At 35.4% G+C, this 21,705-nt stretch overlaps 1 protein-coding gene across 1 annotated transcript; it reads left to right on the forward strand.

The window, feature by feature from the left end:
• Positions 1–1,625: 1,625 nt before the first annotated feature.
• abcg4b (ATP-binding cassette, sub-family G (WHITE), member 4b) lies at positions 1,626–19,754 on the forward strand. Its single transcript, XM_056474554.1, has 15 exons — positions 1,626–1,805; positions 4,374–4,629; positions 7,859–7,976; positions 9,733–9,865; positions 9,991–10,041; positions 10,134–10,279; positions 10,372–10,495; positions 10,584–10,698; positions 12,083–12,225; positions 12,595–12,693; positions 15,400–15,568; positions 15,713–15,813; positions 15,937–16,095; positions 19,057–19,175; positions 19,260–19,754. The coding sequence occupies exons 2-15, from the start codon at positions 4,398–4,400 to the stop codon at positions 19,483–19,485; spliced, it is 1,935 nt and encodes a 644-aa protein (XP_056330529.1). The 5' UTR covers positions 1,626–1,805; positions 4,374–4,397; the 3' UTR covers positions 19,486–19,754.
• The last annotated feature ends 1,951 nt before the right edge of the window (positions 19,755–21,705 follow it).

A 21,705-nucleotide genomic window follows, 5' to 3' on the forward strand; every position in this document is an offset into this window, starting at 1 on the left:
ACTTTTTTAAGTATCTGTAATTAAATACTCTTTTAAATAATTATAAAAAATGTGATATTAACTGTCAGGAATTAGTTTCATCATCATTCCTCATTTTTACATATTACCCCTCATAATCTTTGGTGGCCCGCAAGTGGGGGTTGTAACCCCTGGATTGGGAACTATTGCTTTGTGTGATTGAGTTGAGTCAAATTTAGGTGAGCCTGTGTGAATTGTAGCCTCAGTTTGCTGTTCTTATCTGTCAGGAATGTCACTGGTGCAGAACTTTGTTGTAATGAGTTACAGTTGCCTTGCTATCAGCGTGATCCATGTCTGGTCGTTCTCTAGCATCCATCAACAGGGCATTTTCACCAAAAAACTGGATATTGATATCTTTTTTCCAGATAATCCTATGTAAACTCCAGAGGTGGATTTGTGTGTGAAAATCCTAGAAGACTCTCGGAAAAAGGGCACAAGAGCTGTCACAGAGGCAGTACCTTTTCAAAGGATACATATTTGTAGCTGAAGGGTCCATACTGGTACCTCAAAGGTACATTTAAGGTGCATTTGGGTACTAATATGTACCTTGAGGTACTACTGTGGACTCTAAAAGTACAAATATGTGTCTTTTGAAAAGGTACTGCCCCTATTACAGCTCCGGTACCTTAATTTCTGAGAGTGTAGATGAGCAATTTTACTCAGAGCAGCCTCTCTGGCACACACACACACACACACACACACACACGCACGCACACACACACACTCACACACACTTATTTTGTCACTTAAATCTTTCTCCCCCATTTTGATGTTCAACTTCAGCTAGTCATTTTGGTCACGTTTAAATGACTAAATAATAAATTGTACAAATAAATGCCTAAATTTAATGAGTTGCTTCCACTTTATTGGCTAATGTGCCTGACCGTGAGGTACCACTAGATGTCATAAATTGTTAATATAAAATTAAAGTTTCATTCATGACCAGGCTTGTAATGATGGATGGGAGTATTGATAAGAAATAAACAATAATTCATCACACATCCTTACTCTCAACTCTCATCAAGCACAAACTGATTAATATCCAGTTTAATTGATTACAGATATGCTTGCTATACATACTTTACAAGATGTTTCACATCATAGATCTGTTCTAGGTACCGGTTGACATTTATGCAGTGAAGGACTGCCTCTCAAGCTTAGACTCGTCCAGATGTCTTCTTAAGGGGGAGCTACCTTTATTAGCGTTGTCTTTTTCTGGGAACCAGTTGTGGCTTGTTGTCATCGCGTCCACTCATTTTAACAGGAAATTACACACCGCACTGCCCACTGAGTGCTATAATCTCACCTTGAATAAACAAACATGCATTTTTCATATTTGTGCGACACGCAGTGAGTATCTATATAAATGAAAATGGTATGAAATATAAGTTAAGATTAAACGAAGAAATAAATTAATAATCTTAAACAACCCTACATAAAATATCAATGAATAAATTAATCAAATAAATAAATAAATAAAATAAATAAATAGGGTAATTTCTTTAAAAGGTCAGAGAGTGCACGCGACGGGTGCGCGCGCTGAGCTTGCAGTGCACCACTACTGTGCAGGTTTGTTTTGCAGCATCACTGAATGGTCTGACGGCTTTTCTGTACCATCCCAGGTTTTGCGTCACACCTCGCCACCAAACTCTCCTTCAGGACTGGAGCTTTCATTCAGTTCTGTACAGGATTACAACTGACGCAGGACGTATTTGATACCTATTGTAAAAGGAGAAAGTGGCGCACATTTCACCTCTCAATATATTTCCCATCGAGTGAGAGCCTGGGTAAGTGATTTTCCCCTATACATTTTTACAAATGTAAATTGTTGTATAGTCTTTGTCGGTCATATTCAGAAACATAACTTTGTAATACTGGTTTTATAATTTGAGACTGACTTTTTATTTTATTATATTGTAATTAGAGGTTGATAACCTCAGTTATGTTTTATTCTTATTTGTTATTAAATCATTATTTAATTAAAGCAATATTGCATTTATACATCATACCTTATCTGATTATGTAGCCTTACTAGCCTAATGTAGTATATATGCATAGTATTAAGGAAGATAAAACTACTAATTCTTGTGGATTAGCCTACATACAGAGCATAAAGACCACAAAGCCAAATCTCTTTATTCTCATTGTTGGCCTAATAAATTCTACTTTTGTGTGTTTAAAAGGGTAGCATATAGTAATACTAATTACATTAGGGCACATGTAGTATAATTCTAATTCTAATTTCACATGTCTTTTTGAAATAGTACTTTATGTTTTCGATTACAGCATTTATTTACCATTTTAAATAAAGATATCAATATTTATATGTGTAAAAGCATGCTGACAACGTTTCTTTCTGATAAATTTGAAGCCATATTAGCAGATATTATATTTATATATAGGCCCTCTTCATTTGATGGAATGTATGTACCATTTGAAGTGTAGTCAAATAAGAAATATTCACAAAAGTATTAAAATACACACTAAATAATACTGCATTTCAGAAATAGGCATGACTGTAAGTCCTTGACAGATTTCACAATTATTGGATCTAGATTTTTATGGAGGTGTGGGTTATGTAACACTAACTCATACATTAAAATGCACAGGATTTCACCAAACAGACAAAATGGTTGATTTATTTGCTCTACAAATCTAAAATTGGATCACATTGGACATTTGGATCAAATATGGACAAACACAACCATTTGGACATTGAGACATGAAATTATTTTTAATACATTTGTATACCACAACACTTGTGTTTACCCATATTTCAATTAAATTTAGTTTGAAACAACCCAGAATGTTTTACAGTGTTTATGAACATTTATGATTATGTTTCACTGGTTAAAATGCGATCCAGCAGGACTTTCATTGTACAGGTCGTTTCCACTCAGCACGGTTAGTCTCATGTGAACCACTCCTGCCCGTAGTGTTCTCTGTGGACTGAGCCAGTGATGTCTCTCTCTCTGACCTGGCTATTCACATTCTCTGATTTCGCTCTTCCTTTTGGCTCTGAACTCCAGGGACTTGCATCTAGAAAGTCAATTCAATGTGTCAGCACAATGCAGTCTCTCTGAGGAAACTGAATCCCAGCCTTTTACAGGAGCTCCAAAATCTCAGCCAGATCAATATGACAGAGTAGGGGCCTCTCCTGAATGAGCAGGCGATCTAAAGAGGTTTGCGTTTCAAGAGGAGAGTACAGGAAGGCGCTCCCATTGGAGATTTCTTTTTTTTTTCAATGACTCAAATACACTCATAGGCCACTTTATTAGGTACACCTTAATATTACCGGGTTAGACCGCCTTTTGCCTTCAGAACTGCTTAATCCTTCGTGGCATAGACTCAACAAATTACTTGAAATATTCCTCAGAGATTGTAGTCCATATTGACATGGCTGCATCACGTGGTTGCTGCAGATTTGTCGGCTGCACATCCATGATGCAAATCTCCCGTTCCACCACATCCCAAATGTGCTCTACTGGATTGAGATCTGGTGATTGTGGAGGCCATTTGAGTATAGTGAACTCATTGTCATGTTCAAGAAACCAGTCTGAGATGATTTGCGCTTTATGACATGTTGCGTTATCCTGCTGGAAGTAGCCATCAGAAGATGGGTACACTGTGGTCACAAAGGGATGGACATGGTCAACATCAGAACTCGGGTAGGCTGTGGCGTCGACATGATCTCTATTGATACTAATTGGTACAAGAAAATATGCCCCACAACATTACACCATCACCACCAGCCTGAACCACTGATGTAAGGCAGGATAGATCCATGCTTTCATGCTGTTGATGCCAAATTCTGATCCTACCATCCGAATGTTGCAGCAGAAATCGAGACTCATCAGACCAGTCTGGGCCATCCCCTCTGACCTTTGGAATCAAGGCGTTTGCGCCCACAGAACAGCCACTCACTGGATATTTTCTCTTTTTCAGACCATTCTCTGTAAACTCTAGAGATGGTTGTGTATGAAAAACCCAGTAGATCAGCAGTTTCTGAAATACTCAGACCAGCCTGTCTGGCACCAACAACCATGTCGCATTCAAAATCACTTAAATCATCTTTCTTACCCATTCTAATGCTCGGTTTGAACTGCAGCAGATCGTCTTGACCGTGTCTACATGCCTAAATGCATTTTGGGTGATTGGCTGATTACAAATTTGTGTAAGCAGTTGGACAGGTGTACCTAATAAAGTGGCCGGTGAGTGTACTTTATTGACTAGAAGCCACAATGAAATTAAAAGTAAAAGTGGATCAGAGTGTACTGTACATTTCTTTTGATACAGTTGCAAAAAGATGTCCTGTACAACACGTCCGGAGTTAAAAGCTCTCATTTATTTAATAGTTTTAGGCTTTAGGCTTTTTTGGGATGGCAGAGAAGACGTCTGATCCTGGGTCGGTTAGTATCAGTATGGAGGACAGCCTGTGTAATGGAGGATCACAGCCGCAGGAAGCTCCACTGCTGACCCATTTGAAGAAGGTGGAGAACCACATCACAGAGGCGCAACGCTTTTCTCACCTGCCCAAACGCACCACTGTGGAGCTAGAGTTCAAAGAGCTCTGCTACACCATCAGAGAAGGACCCTGGTGGAAGAAACAAGGTCAGTGGTGGTCACTTTACACATTCTGATCAATGTAACCATATATATTCTGTCATTCGATTGATATTGATAATAAACAGTGCGTGACTTTTAGTTTTGAGCATCATTCGTTTGAACAGACCTTGAGGATCATTGTAAAACACTATCACCATCTATCTTCTAACACCACCATATACATTCAATCCCCAAATTACTCATAACCATGGCAAATTCTGACTTAAAGTTACTTTCAGAAAGTATTTTTTTACTGGATATGACTCAGTCTTCTCCCAAAAGATTATAAGACTATGTACAAGAGGCATCATTGTGGAAATAAAATATTTCTCAGCTTTTATTTACATTTGAACTGAAACTTTAGGTCAGAATTTACAAGGGGTATGAATAATTTTAGGCTTGACTGTATATATTTATAGTGTTTTTAAATGGCAAAAATGATCTAAGTTTATTTATATAAATTAAAAAATTTAAATATAAACTCAAAAATATATACAACACCTCAGATTAACAGAGAAATACAATGTTGAAAATAAATCTGAGCCTAAATGCTGATTACTCTTTGTCTTAATAAACCATTCTCTTGGATGCGAATTTCAGTGGTACATTAAAATGATTTGGTTATATGAATGCTTAAATTATCAGATTTTGTTTACTGTCTTGCATTTGAGAAGTTTAGCATTCAGGGGAGATTAAAATCGCATTAGGACAATGAAACAAAACTAATGGAAACCTTTTCCTGTCAGACACTCAGATCTATTGATTTGCAGGTCACGTCATGAATGCTGGTGTCTCCTACCAATCACTGTTTTATCTGATGGAGCTGACACATGCACTTTCTAGTCTGCATGGCACAAAGATAGTAGTTACTCTCTACGGCTACTGTTTTTGTGTTCACATCTGACATTACTAAAGAGACCAACATTTCCATTAGAAATTGGCTCCTGACATCATTTTAAAGGGATAGTTCCCTTTAATATATATATTGTAAAACCCAACAGTTTTGTTTACTCAAAATTTACTGAAATTTAATTCTACTCATTTGAAAAGAGTTTTGAACTCAGTGTTGAAGGTAATGAGTTAATTAAATACCTCATTACTTCATCTTAAATGGAGTAAGTTAACAGTAGTAATATAGATTAGTTTTTTAACTAATGTTTAACTAATTTTTTAATTAAGTGGTTTGTAGCAATCGGTTTCCTCAAACGGTTTGAGTTGCCTTAACTTATTGGCTTTTACAGTACTCAGTTGGTTTGAGTTCTCTACATTTATTGGGTTTTACTGTGCTCAAATTGCTTCGTTTACTCAAATGGATTAAGTTCACAGCACTCATTAGGATTCATTTTTGAACTTAAATGGTTTGTTGCAATCGGTTTCCTTAAACGGTTTGAGTTACCTTAACTTATTGGGTTTTACAGTTTATATTTATCTTTATATATAGATTTTTTCATGCTTTGTATAAATTAGAGTAACAGTAGAGCATGACAGGAAAGGTAGGGGTAGAGAGAGTTAAGTGGGATTAGCAAAGGACAGCAAGGCAGGAAATGAACTCGGGTTGCTGTGAGCACAGCTGTGCTGCATGTCAATGTGAGCTCAAAGGGTAACTTCAGCCAAAAATTTAAATTCTCACTCTCATGTAATTTCAATCCCCTGAGACCTTTGTTCATCTTCAGAACACAAATGAAGATATTTTAGATGAAATCCGAGAGCTCTGTTGTCCTGACAGCTATGCTTCCAGAATCAGAAAAGCAACCAAAAATTGTTAAAATGTTCCATGTGACTTCAGTGGCTCAACTGTAATTAAAGAACACTTTTGTGCACCAGGAAAAATCTGTAAAAACTACTTTGTTAGCCACTTGCAACAGCCAATACAATGCTTATGTGTTGCACTGCTGACTTTAATGGCAGTACATCATATTGCCTGTAGTAAACATGCACACTGATGACCTGACATGGGAGAGAAGATATAGGCGAACAGAGTCGTATTTACAGTATTGCATGATTACAGTTGAACCACTGGAGTTAGTCCTTTTCTGGACTCTGGACGTCACAGGACCACTGCTAAATATGGAGGATGAGAGAGCTCTAGTATTTCATTTAAAATATTTTCATAATACAAAGGTATCAGTGGATTGGAATGACATGAGGGTGAGTAATTAATAACAGAATTTTCTTTTTTATTTGAACTAACTCTTTAAGGAAATTACCACCAGGTGCCATACTAACACTAATAACTGTGAGGTATCTCAAACCCATTTTGATCAATATCTTTTTCAAATACAATTTTAAGCTTTGTTATGGGCTTCAGAACATATATAACTTATGAAATATGCTTATAAAATAGCTTTTCCTGTTAGGATACTCACAAATAGCAGTAACTTATAACTTCAAAATAAGCAGTGACCTTAATAATAAAGGACATTGTAGGTTGTTCTCTCATTTTGACAAATTCATTGAGGAAGGAAACACCACAATGTTTGACTCCAGTTTTCTTTTTAACTATTACCTTTGGTGAAACAGTAAAAATAGACAGTATTGTGTCTTAAATGTAGCTCGCTTATTATTAAGTTCTTGCTTTTGGAAGTGTTGTTCAGTTCACTCTATACACATAAGTGACATACTCAATAATTTCAGCTTATGTGTTGTTAAAACAACATCACAAGTCCTAAATGTGAAAATGAAGGAAATAATTGTGATTAAAACATGCTGTGTCCAAAGCAATAGCGCCACCAATTTTGAAAATGGAGCACTTCTGAATGTATGGGAATAATTCACAGGATAAAGGAGAGGGTTTTCCTGGGATTTGACTGTGAGAACAGAGCTTTTGGACTAATAGGATTCTAATTAGGGCACTTGCTTTGAAAAACAGTAAGTCTCGCTTTGACAATCCTGGGAGTGTATGCTTTTTTAATATAGATTTTTATTATAGCAGCATGTCATCATTTTTTTCTCTTTCTTTCTGATATCTTGGTGGACTCACAGAAAGGTCATTGAGCAGACTTGTCCAGAGAGGTTTAATTAGCCACTGTACTTAAAGATTTTGGAGCCTAATTCTCTCATCACCTTTATCACTTGCTTTCTCACATTTCTTAGCTTTGGAGAAAATATGCAGTACAGTCATGAGGTTCAAGGATTAAAGCATACTGCTTATTTGAAGAGATTAACTACCAGTGGACCATTTGTTTCAAAGGAGAGCCATATGAGGCCAAGCATGCAATTTTTTTTGTCTTTGCAGGTTACAAGGCTTTGCTTAAGTGTCTATCGGGGAAGTTCAGCAGTCGAGAACTCATTGGCATTATGGGCCCTTCTGGGGCTGGAAAGTCTACACTGATGAACATCCTGGCAGGGTACAGGTGAGGGTAATAATTATAGTAATAATATTTATTCATTCATTTTCCTTTGGCTTTGTCCCTTTATTTATCAGGGGTTGCCACAGCGGAATGAATCACCAACTTATCCAGCATATGTTTTACATAGCGCATACCCTTCAAGCCGCAACCCAGTACTAGGAAACTTATACACTATGGCCAATTTAGCTTATTAAATTCACCTGTACCGCATGTCTTTGGACTGTGGGGGAAACCGGAGCACCCGGAGGAAACCCACGCGAACACGGTGAGAACATGCAAACTCCACACAGAAATGCCAACTGACCCAGCCGGAGCTTGAACCAGTGACCTTCTTGCTGTAAGGCGACAGTGCTAACCACTGAGCCACAGCGCCGCCATAGTAGACAGTAAAACCCAACAATAAACTTTATCAAATGAAATGAGTGTAATTAACTCAAAATTGACTGAAAGAGAATTCTACTCATTTGAAAAGAGTTTTGAACTCAGTGTTGAAGGTAATGAGTTAATTAAATACCTCATTACTTCAACTTAAATGGAGTAAGTTTAACTCAAATAGTTTGTAGCAATCGATTTCATCAAACAGTTTGAGTTGCCTTAACTTATTGGGTTTTACAGTAGTTTGTTTACTCAAATGGATTAAGTTCACAGTACTCATTGGGATTAGTTTTTGAACCTAAATGGTTTGTTGCAATCGGTTTCCTCAAATGATTTGTGTTACCTTGACTAATTGGGTTTTAAAATAATCTAATTTAAACATACGTAATTAGAGCGGTGAAGCTTAACTTCTCGATTTTGAGGAAAAAAGTTGGAGACGTCCAATAGATTAATAGGTACTGAAAAAGTCCACAGATTGTGGGAGGTGGGATCACCAGAATGGGGAAGTCCCAGAGTAAAGTGAGAAAATATGATACACCAGTGTTTTGGAATATGGAAAAACTGTATGTGATTTGGCAGTTCTGTCTCTGTGTATTGCAGTGCAATTACAATAAGTGAGATCCGAGACGTGACTCACAACAGATAATCTGTTGCGGGGGGCTTAAAGTCCCTGGCGTCAGGCTGAGATCAGATACCTTTTATTACGTTTGGCTAGCTAAAGTGATCTACTCTTGGGAGAGGGTAAAAATCAGGGGCTGTGCGATTTGCTTCTCGATTTTAGGTGAAAAATTGAATCTGTTGGAGACATCCAGTAGATTGATAGGGGAAATGAGAAAATATGAGACACCTGTGTTTTGAAATATGGATTATTTGTTGAAATATTATTTGTTTTTATTTTATTTATACTTGTCTCTTTTATTCCTGTTTATGTAAAGCACCTTGAATTGCCACTGTGTATGAAATGTGTTATATAAATAAACTTGCCCTGCCTTGCCTTATTTTAATTACCACTTAATAAATGAATTTAGTAATACATTAAAATAAACACATTTATAAATACATAAAAATAAAAAATAGCAATTTTACATTAAATTTAAATATAAATTATATATATATTTTTAAATCAAATTTAATATAAATTAAATTTAAATAAATGATCACTTTCTGCATTAAAAAAATAAATAAATAAACTTGTAAAAATAGATATAAAAATAGTAATGCATAAAAATAATTACATTAAAAATGATTAATTAAATTCAGTTTAAACTTTAATCACAAATGTAATCTAAAGTTCTTAATAATCTTTATTATTAAATGTAATCTAAATAAAATCTATCTTCATTCAAATCTTGAACACCTAAAAATCTTGTTATGTGCTTTATAGGGAAACAGGGATGACTGGACAGATCCTAGTTAATGGAAAGCTCCGAGATCCCCGAACTTTTCGTAAAATGTCCTGTTACATTATGCAAGAGGACAAATTGCTTCCTCATTTGTCCGTTCAAGAAGCTATGATGGTAAGTCTCCAGGGTGAATAATGTGGTAAAGGATGCCCCCTATTGCTGATTTGATGCTAATGCTTATAAAACAGTCACATGCAAAAGAAAATGTAAGACTGACTGATTTCTCCATTGTTTTTAAGGTATCAGCCAACCTGAAGCTCAATGAAAGCTCGGAGGTGAAAAAAGAGCTGGTAGGTGAAGCTCATCTCATTGGAAGCTGCACATGTATGCTTGTTTGCCTTTAAAATTCAGCTCCTTCCTTTGTGTTTATGCTGGCCTGCAGATAAAAGAGATCCTGACAGCGCTGGGACTACATGAATGTGTCCACACTCGTACTGTGTCTCTGTCTGGAGGACAGTGTAAGAGACTGGCTATTGCCCTTGAGCTAGTAAACAACCCTCCAGTCATGTTTTTTGATGAGCCCACCAGGTAATGATGCACTCAGACATGAATAATGTCATTATTTACATGCTTGTGTCATTAAAAGCTATATTGCAGTAATTGTGCCTTTTTTATTTCAGTGGTTTAGATAGTGCCTCCTGTTTCCAGGTTGTGTCATTGATGAAGTCTTTGGCACAAGGAGGGCGGACCATCATTTGCACCATTCACCAGCCCAGTGCCAAACTCTTCGAGATGTTTGATAAGGTTAATAAAAAGGCATGTGCAAGTCTTCATTTTTAGAAGCTGAAAGCTTTTGGGATCATCTTTTTTTGTTTCTTGGTTTGCTTCACAGCTGTATATTTTAAGCCAAGGCCAATGTATATACAAAGGAAGTGTCCCATACCTGATTCCTTACTTGAGAGGACTGGGTCTTCACTGCCCCACATACCACAATCCTGCAGATTTCAGTAAGTTAGCCATTCATATAAAGTGGCCACTTTATTAGGTACACCCTATTGATCATTTGTGTCTTTGTCTTCAGAAGCTTTAATTTTTCATTGAATTGATTTCTCAGGTATTTTGATCAATATTGATGTAATGGCATGATGCAGTTGCTAAAGACTGATACAAATCCATAAAATCTCCTGTACCAAAGATGCTCTATTGGTATTGCTTATTGCTTGGATTATAGCCAGCAGCTAGCTCTCTGCAAGTCCCACTGAAGCTTAATAGGGCTGTGCTTGGCTTGAATCAGTGCAATCAGCTGAAATGTTGCTAGAATTTGTTTTTATGTACTGGCAATATATATTGCATCACCAAAAATGATTGAGGTCATGTCCATGTGTTGAACGATAAGTCTATACATTGACTATCGTCACAGTACTAGTGATCATTACCAAAACGTGATGTATACACCAAGAGAATCACTAAAGTTTGGAAGCTATTCGTAGCCTTCTTGTGTTGGCCTTCTGTTCTCTGTATACTGTTTCCTGCTTCCTGTTAGATTACTGATCTTACATACACACACTAAAATGTTAAGAGGAAAAAAATGGACTGACAGCATATGTGACACTGTCAATCATATTCATTGGCTGTCGTTCATACACAAAAATCAGGGGAGGGACATTTCAAATCTTTAATTTTCAATCTTCAAACTTCAAAGTGGTCCTGCTTGTCCAGGGCAAGTGTGGGCCTAATGAGGGCACCCCATGTGGGGCCAACACTAATGGGCCAATGTTTTTACATTGAGCAAACTCTCAAGGGCACTGCACTCACAGTATGCTCTGCGACCAAACATTATTCACCTTGCACAAGCATTTCAACTGTTTATAAAAGACAGGATGGATCAATACTCTTGTGTTGTTTATTTCAAATCAAACCCTTACCTTCCAAATTGTTCAGCATAAATTTCATAATGGATGTGTTGTGTGTTCCGAGCTGTTCAGGTTGTAACTGGTGGTTATTTGAGTTACTGCTGCCTTTCTATCAGCTTGAGTCTGTTCTTTCTCCTCTGACCTGTGACATCAACAAAGAGCTCTTATTGATTATTTACTCTTTTTTCACTATTATCTGTTAACCCTAGAGCTGCTTGTGTGAAAATCCCAGTACATCAGCAGTTTCTGAAAGACACGGCCAGCTGTCATTGACAACAACAACCAACATTCTTAAATCAGCTTTCTTCCCCATTCTATTGCTCAGTTTGAACTTCAGCAGATTATCTTGACCACATCTACATGCCTAAATAAACAGAGTAGCTGCAATGTGATTGGCTGATTAGATATAACATACTATGTTTATGCTTTATTTATATGCCTCTAAGCATCATGCATTTCTCTTCTGTTTTGTGTCCAGTCATTGAAGTAGCCTCAGGAGAGTATGGTGACTTGAACCCAGTCTTGTTTGAGGCTGTTCAGGGTGGCATGTGTGCTCTGGAGGAAAAGTGCAACTGTATCGACAAAACCACCGTAACCTCATGCACTGCAAAATGTGTCAAAGTGAGTGATGCTAGTGTCAGTTTTAGCCAAGATAGCATGTGATGCTTACGTGCAGAAACTGTGGTCAGGATGTTTGCTACACAAACTCACCCACTCTGTTCTGATGCTTCTTTCATAAACCCCTATAAGGGTTTCAATTATATAACTGTTTTTTAATTCATGTTTTGATGAGAGCTGTCTCACAAATAAATGATTACGAATAAGATAATTGCAAGCCTGTACTTGGCAGAAGAGTACATGAACTGTCACTGACACCTGCTTTAAATAGTAAAAGCTGTCTATGGCAGATGCTCCATGCTTTAGGATGATCTTTTATATTTATTTATTTTTTCAATTACTAATTTTGCTTTTCTCCACTTGCTTTCACAGGATTCGGGGCATGTTGAGAGTCATACGTTTGCGACAAGCTCTCTGACTCAGTTCTGCATTCTTTTGAAAAGAACATTCATTACAATATGCAGAGACCAGGTACAGTGTTGTCTCAGTCTTATACTTTAGCGTTTTATTCACAGGATGACAAAATGGTGCCCCACAAATCAATATACCAAAAATTATCCCATTTATTTATTTGTTTTATTTTTTGTGTCATTTAATATAGATTTTAGAGTAGTAACCAAACCATTCATGTGAGCTAGGTGTTAAAATAGTAAAAGGTCTGCAGAATTGAACTATGTAAAATGGTAATAAATAATATTTGTTTAAATATGTTTACATAAAGAATTAAGTTATATAAGTATTGAGTATAAATAATATTAAAAAGTAATATAAAGTATTATTCTTATAATGTTTTTACAGTTTAATCTTTCATAATTTTATTAATATATATTAATTAATTATAATATTTATTATTAATGTAAACATATACATTATTTTATTATATTATTATATATATACATATACATACAGTTGAAGACAAAATTATTAGCCCCCATGAATTATTTGCCCCCTTGTTTATTTTTTCCCAATTTCTGTTTAACGGAGAGAAGATTTTTTTTAACACATTTCTAAACATAATAGTTTTAATAACTGATTTATTTTATCTTTGCCATGATGACAGTAAATAATATTTGACTAGATATTTTTCAAGACACTTCTATACAGCTTAAAGAGACATTTAAAGGCTTAACTAGGCTAATTAGGTTAACTAGGCAGGTTAGGGTAATTAGGCAAGTTATTGTATAATGATGGTTTGTTCTGTAGACTATCGAAACAAAATAGAGCTTAAAGGGGCTAATAATTTTGACCTTAAAATGCTTTTTAAAAAATTAAAAACTGCTTTTATTCTAGCCGAAATAAAACAAATAAGACTTACTCCAGAAGAAAAAATATTATCAGACATACTGTGAAAATTTCCTTGCTCTGTTAAACTTCATATATATAATCAGTGTTATATCAGGGTTACGCAGAGTTTTCTCAATTTAAGTAGGTCTTTAAAATGTCATCAACACAAAAACACATTTTTAAAATGTTAACAGATGTATATAGGTCGCATGTTAAAGGTCCGGTAGGAGATCTGTGAAAATAGCATAATAGCAATGATAATGCACATCCCTCTCTGCCGGCCAAAGCTAGGCCTCCTGATGCCATGAACGCACAGTAAATAGATGACCATAGACAACCATATAACACTAGATTATATCATTTACCAGTTACAAATTTATTGTACTTCACAATACTACAATTCCAAACTTAAAAACCTTTTTGAAAAACTATTATATCTAGATTAATCTAGATATCTGATCTCTGCTGGTGTCTCTATGGAGACGTAAGCTTTGTCCAACGTAAGCGTAGTTTCATGACAGGCCAGTGGGGTGCAGGAATTATACTTATTACTGCCAGTTTCCCCAAGGTGGCATTGGGGTAAACTTTTTTATATTTTTATATTTAGTTTTATATTCGCACAATCAGACTTTAATTGTAGAAAAGTATTGTTTGCTATTGTATTGTTTTGCTATTCTAAATAGTGAAATCATATTATCAATTATAGCCAATGACTAAAATACAACATTGTTCACAGCAAATTAAAATGTTGTTTTGAAGTCATACTTACACACTATTTTAGATCGAATATTCAAAGTAACATTAGAGTGGGACTGTGTGACAAGTTGTCTCTGTTAAAAAATTAACAAACATTACCTCAGTAAAGCAGCTTAGATGGAAGAGTGCTATTTACTTATTTTCTAATATTCAAAGATATAAAATCAGAACAAACGAGTGCTAAAAACAGAAAGATCCTGTCATCAATCTACATTTGTTGACAAACAGTTTGAGTTACCTATCGTAATTTTCAGCCCAAATATTTTAATTGGACCAACATTTTTTAGTTTTATGCGTTACACAGAATATAAAAAAATACATATAAATTAAATACATAAGATTAGATTATTTACTTTAATCATTACTATTGCAATGTGAAAAGACTTTCAACCAGCACAAGAAGAAATGTTTCTGAAGACAATCACCTACTGCACCTTTAATAAAATCTGTAACATGACTAATAACATGTATTAGCCTGTGGAAACTGGTTGTTTTGCATTTTAATATTTCAAGAGTTCACACTTAGCTCACGATTTATACATAGCTTGTTTGTCGTGCTGTCCCGGGAGAGAGCCCTGAGCTCAAAGGATCCTCGAGCCCAGGGCTCCCTCCTTTCACAGGGCGAGGGGAGATTGAGCTCAGGTCAATCTGAAACTCCCCCGCTGCTGAGGCCAAGGTGAACTTCCTGAGAGCAAGACATTAAAAAAAGATTTAGGCTAGATGGCCCAGTGAAGACCCAACGCCATTGGTATTCTTGCTGTGAGGCAACAGTGCTAGTCACTGGGCCACCGTGCCGCCCATTCTGGATAAAGGTGGAAGAAGGGGAGGAGGAGGGTTTCTTCCAGACGAAGATAGTTGTAGAGAGGAAATGAGTATATATATATATAGTAACTTGGGATCCTTTGATTGGAGGATCATGATTAGCTAATGTGGACGGGCTGGGTCAATCATGAGCACATGCTCCTCTCGAAATTAGTTTAAAATTAAACTTCACGTATGGAAATATATGGCTGTTTCAAATTTTATGTGTGGGATTATCATATTTGGGGCATTTTGGCTTCCAAAAAAATATTACTACTGCATTTTACTGTTTACAATAAGGCCATGTAAACATGTTTCGTGTTTTTTGTCCTATAGGTTCTGACACATCTCCGGCTAATGTCACATATCTCCATTGGAGTGTTGATAGGCCTTTTGTACCTCAATATCGGCAATGATGCCAGCAAAGTCTTCAACAACACCGGCTTCCTCTTTTTCTCAATGCTCTTTCTCATGTTTGGAGCATTGATGCCTACAGTTCTTACTTGTAAGTTAGTGAAGAAACATGTCACAGACACATTTCACTATCAACACATTGCAGCATTTCAATTTTGGATCTAACATCACGTCCCACATTCACTCAGGGGAAGTGAAAATGTTTTTTTTCTGTGATTCTCTGTCCTGCTTTCAGTTCCCCTAGAGATGGCTGTGTTTCTAAGGGAACATCTGAACTACTGGTACAGCCTAAAGGCTTACTATCTGGCAAAGACAATGGCTGACATTCCATTCCAGGTGAGCGAATGCCTGTCTGAGCCATATCGACTCCATTTTATGCTTGATATGAGCTGAGCATACTGTGGCGAAAATTTAATGCAATATTAATCAGGGCCCTTTATAACAATGGCTCTTCCACAGGTTCTCTGTCCCATTATGTACTGCAGTATTGTGTACTGGATGACTGAACAGCCTCCAGAGGCAAGCCGCTACTTGTTGTTTTTGGCTTTGTCAATCTGTACAGCTTTAGTAGCCCAGTCTCTTGGGCTCCTAGTCGGTGCTGCCTCCACATCCCTTCAGGTACAGCTCAGCTACAGTGTCACTCTTTAGCCCTCAGGGCACCAGGCTGCACGAAAACATTTACGACCATTTAAAATCTAGTGTCCATATGCGTTTTTGTCATGTTAAGACCAAATTTTATATATGTTTTTTTCTGCATACTTTTTACATTACATCATTTGGTTTCACTAGAAACAAAGAAACTACAACAATATAACAGGGGTTATAAAATACATCCAAGTTTAAATAATTAACAAAGACGTTATCTTGATCTTAAACTTTTGAGTAAGTAGTGCAAGTACAGGTTAAAGATTGTATTTTCAAAAATGCAATTAAATTAAGCATATTTTGAAAGGCTACACTGTGTTTACATTATATGTTTTTACTTAAGCCAGTGCTTTGGTCCCACTAGTCCCCACTAATTCAGAAATTGTCTTTAGTGGCAACAGTGGCCATTAAGTGAACTGCATTATGTATTTAGTACAAGGTCATTTTAGTAAACAAAAACCAAGACTAAGGACGATCTAGCCACAAAATCTAAAGCATTTAGAGAGTGTTCGGATCCACTTTTGCTATTTTAAGGATGGAAAAATATGGTTTGTGCCACGGCGCATGGTCTAACAGGGTTGTGCTTATTCTCCTAATAAGTTATGTTTTTTTTTAGCATAACTTGCATTAAACCAATCAGAGTCTCATCTCCCATTCCCTTTAAGTGCATCGCGCCATGGCACATTTGCCAATTTTATGGTGGACTTTGTAAGTGGAAAAACTGAATTGACAAACTGAATGCTTCACTAGCGAGAAAACAGTTAAACAGACCATCTGCCCGTGCATAGAGAATGAGCCTCCTCCATTCTGCCTCTTTACTTTCTCTTTATTTTACTTTTACTCTACTCCTTTACTTTCATGGATAAGGAAACGGTGTTGTACGCACTCCACTGAAGACATCTATTAGCCTACATATTAAATTTAATTTATTAAGCGCAAAGATTTGTTTCAAAACTATTTCTAAATTCAGTTCTAATTTTCAGTTCTAAAAATTCAGCAAACGAATAAATGAACAATAATAACAAAGTGTGGTTAGTTATATCCAATCACACATCCTATTCTTATGCCCCATATGGTTATGCATACGTCTCAATAACCCGACATATAGACAAATTTAAACTTGTTTTTAATAAAACAAATATAAATATGCAAATAATGAATAATACTGATCATAATAATAACATTATACAAATGCAAATTGTCATGAATAAACTGAAAAAAAGCCCCCAGACACAAAGAAGGCATGGAGGTAGTGTTTTTTTTTTAATCTATGTAGTAAATAATATTTTTTGTAACATTTTAATCCTTTATTTCCTTTAATATGTAAAGATATTTGTGTATTGCTGTACACCCTATGTGTATTAAGCATTTGAACCTGCATAGGTGCATAACAAACGCTCTCTGTGCTGGAATTAAGACCAGCATTTACTTGGTCAATGGTGCAGTCTATTTCAGTTTCTCAAAATAGCAACGCGCCAACAATGCGACTTAACACACCTCCTTTATAGACCGGAACACCCACGAGTCCACAAAGTAGCACAAATGGATTTGCTATTTAAACAGCATGGTGCAAAACGTGAAAATTAGGGTTGCGCTGGTCTAAAAATAGCAACAAATCACGCCAAGGACGTCTTGTGCCTTATTGCGCCGGGTGTATGATAGGACCCCAAAACTATTTTCCAAAAACATTTTTGTTATCTGAAAAAATTAACTTAAAGGAAACTAACAACAGTCACTGAAAAGATAACTGAAATAAAAATAATAATTTAGTTAATAAGCACTCATTCTGTGACGGAAAATCTGACATGCTGCTGTCTAGAAAAGTACCTGTAGCTGGAGATTTTACAGGCAAACACATTAGTCAAGTGCAATATTATATTAAAACATTTTCTATATGGTTAATCTTAAAGGGGACCTATTATGCAAAAATCACTTTTCTCATAGGAGTTTAAACCCAGTTGTGTGGCAACAGTGTGTGAATATAACCAGGTTCTAATATTACAAATTTAATAATTCAATTTTTTAATTATCACACTTAATAAAAACAGTCTGCAGAAACACTTTTTGATTGACATCCTCCCTTTGTACATGTCATCAAAGGGGAAAAGCCCCGCCCATTGGTGATGATCTCTCCCTCATTAGCATTAACAGCTCTGAGTGAGAAGCAGTCGTCTGCCATTAGAGTTTTCACCTGTTGAAGATAATGTTATCAACTAACAGGACTATAAATGTGGAGTTTGAGGATGCTCAAATGATCTCCATAGACACTTCTTTTCACATTTTCAGTTTTTTACAGAGATATCGTCAGTCCTGTATTGAGTCAGCACAGGTGTTTGTAGCTTCGCCTTTTTTGAAAGGAGCTCAATCTCATTCATATTTCAAAGAGTTATAAAACATTATTTGTTGGGGTATATAACTTCACATACACACTCCAGGGACATCAGAGACTTATTTTACATTTTGTAAAAAGCATCATATTTGGACCTTTAATAAGTTTGTACGAATTTGTCATCATTTTTACTTTGATTCCATAAATTTGTTTATTTTTTGGAATTTGATGTTTGTTCAAACAATTATTTTATTTATATTACTACGCTGTGCAAACCCAAACCATTGCTCTGGTCAAAACTATATGTGTTAATCTGCTAAAATTAAAACTGAAACCTGAAAAGGGATCACAAAATAAAACGAAACTAAAACAAACAAAACCAATAATAAAAGAAACACAAAAAAATTAACTGAAACATTTATCAAATGTATTAATAGTATTGAAATATATATTTGCAAAGTGCTAAACTGTAATAACCTTTATATAGTAAGTAATTTTACCTCTAAATGTAATGTTTCAGTCTGTAACCCTGCTTTCGTTTATGATAACATTTTAAATGCTCTTGGAATTGACTACTACTTGAATACTGTGGATCTTCTTCACAGGTGGCCACTTTTATAGGTCCCGTTACAGGTATTCCAGTCCTGTTGTTCTCCGGTTTCTTTGTGAACTTTGACACCATTCCAGAATACCTACAATGGAGTTCCTATGTGTCCTATGTCCGGTATGCTATTTGTGTCTTAAGTAGTTGAGTATGTTTTCATGATGCAGTATTGTTTTCATATTTGTATCGCTGTGTTTATGGCAGATATGGATTTGAGGGGGTGATTCTGTCCATTTATGGGATGAACCGAACTGAGCTCGAGTGTCCAGGGAGGGTCTGCAAATTTCAAAGACCTGAAGAAGTTCTGCAGTTGTTGGATGTAGAAGATGCCAAGCTCTACATGGACTTCATCGTATTGGGGATTTTCTTCGTCATCCTGCGACTCGCTACATATGTGGTTCTTCGGTACAAAATCAAGTCAGAGCGATAACGTTTAAGCCTTGTGGGCTGTTTTCAGACTACTCTAATAACCATTTCCAAAGGTGTCATTCTCTGCTCAGGAAGGTCAGATTGATTTGATTTATTTGTTGATCATTTTGGTGTTCTGGTTCTTGTTTTTATTTGGGTGAAATTAATCAATTGATTGTCTATGTAATTGGCTTTAAAAATTGCAATATGTATTTTTTTTATGTATTTTAATGTTACTGATGCAGTACCATCATGTGTCAAAAAAACTAAATCAGTTTCATGCAGGGATGATATATTGAAAATAAACTTGATACCAAATTAAATATACAATTGATAATTTGCTGAACTTTCAGTGTTCATTGTGGCAACTCATTTAACTCTAATTTTTAACTCACACTAACACTGGTGTTTTCACTCGAATACTAATTAGAATTAATTTGACTTTTGTTTTTTCAGTTTCAGACATCACAAACATATTTAGCCTTAGATGAGGATGTTTACATATCATTGCACAAGTCATAAAATGGTTTTAATTCAAACCAGAAAGCTGCAAAGGTTCACACAGTGCCTGTGTTTCTATTAAAACATTTGTTCAAACTTTTTGTACAGTAGATTTTATAATAGTTTTCCTTTTTTTTAATTATTAGAATTTTTATCTACAGATTGTATGTAACTACCTGGTGCTAAAATGTATGTATAAAAAAAAAAAGTTTTTACACAACATTCATATGTATATCAGATATGTACTGCATAACAGCACTCTGCCAATTGACCTGTATAGTGTGTTTGGAAATAAAATGTTTGAGATCCACCAGAAGCGTTTTTTGCTATTCTTCAGTTATAGTTCCCACATAGAAAAATCCTATATAAAAACATGTGTTAAATATAGGTTTTGATATAGGTTTTTAATATATGTGACATATATAGAATTGGCCGTTTTCCAATATTATGAGTACATATATGCATAAATATGTGTAAATATACAGTTTGTGTATATATGTGTGTACATAAATACATGCATACATGTACCTATATAGGTTTTATATGCAAATAAATATGTGTGCATAAATGCACATATATGTTTACCTATATATTAGTAAAATTATTAAAATCCATAGCTGCTAGAAAACATAAATAAAAAAAATTATATTTTTATTTACTTAAGAACAATCAAATAATACAAGAACACAAATAAGACAAAAAAAAAAACTGAACAGAAAAAAAAAAAAACTAACGAAAAAAAAAAAAAACAATAAACCATTTTGTTATGCGTTTCCTTCTTTTCCACTATCTTGTTTCAGGAAAACGTGTAGACATAATAGCTTTCCATCTCTTCTCACTTATTTGCCATAGTTAAATTCCATAACAATTACATCTGATACCAATTTCAATTGTTCACATACAGTACATACGTTTTTTTAGTTCTTAGATATTGCCTTGATAATAGAAAATATGAGCTAGGCATCATGTATGACAGTTGCCAAAGTGAGATATGAGCTACATAGGAGATATATCTTGTATGTACATATAGGGTTTATTTGTGGATATAAAGCAATACATGAGACCTATAGCATGTATTTGCACATAGATGCACCTCAGTTTTGCCTATATGTGGCATATATATGCATATATGCAACATATATTATCATATATGTGCATGTATCCTGCATATAGGTTTTATATATGCACATAAATCCAAGTGAGTTATCATATTGGCTGTTTTTCCCTGAACGCTGGCCATCTCTATCTCATTAAACTGAAACAGCATATGCAAAAAGAAACCACTGCCACACCTGTTTCTTTTGAAGAACCTTTCTGAGAATCACTTTACTACGAATACCTTGGAGCAACAAAGAGTTGACACTAATGGAAGCTTTCATCTTGCTCCAGGAACCCCTATATAGGTCCATATGTAGAACTTGTTGGATTTGATACTGAAAATTGTGAGTATGATCTGGTTTGTCCAAATAAAACATATTTTTTTCAGAAATTATAAAATAAATTTGAAGGAAATTGAGGCAAGGTTGAAAATGTAATATAATTTTGCTGTCGAATACACAATAGTAACTGAAAATTCAACAAAAAGCCCAACAACTTGAAGAAAGCTTGTAGCTTGAAGCTTGTTAAGGATTTAAAATGGTATAATACATTATGCTAACTCCGTGTATTTATCTTTACTATGCCTGTTTTATGGCGTTTATTAAGTCATTATCAATTAATTTGACCTTCGCCACAAGGACGC

This window comes from Danio aesculapii, chromosome 15 (genome assembly GCF_903798145.1).
Source record: "Danio aesculapii chromosome 15, fDanAes4.1, whole genome shotgun sequence".
In the NCBI taxonomy this organism is placed as follows: Eukaryota; Metazoa; Chordata; class Actinopteri; order Cypriniformes; family Danionidae; genus Danio; species Danio aesculapii.

What these genes read in the sequence shown, in the direction of transcription:
- abcg4b (XM_056474554.1), top strand. Translation starts at nt 4,398, where the DNA reads ATGGCAGAGAAGACGTCTGATCCTGGGTCGGTTAGTATCAGTATGGAG. An exon ending in GATGCCTACAGTTCTTACTT is followed by an intron (nt 15,569 to 15,712) that starts GTAAGTTAGTGA and finishes TCCTGCTTTCAG; the next exon opens with TTCCCCTAGAGATGGCTGTG. An exon ending in CTGCCTCCACATCCCTTCAG is followed by an intron (nt 16,096 to 19,056) that starts GTACAGCTCAGC and finishes TCTTCTTCACAG; the next exon opens with GTGGCCACTTTTATAGGTCC.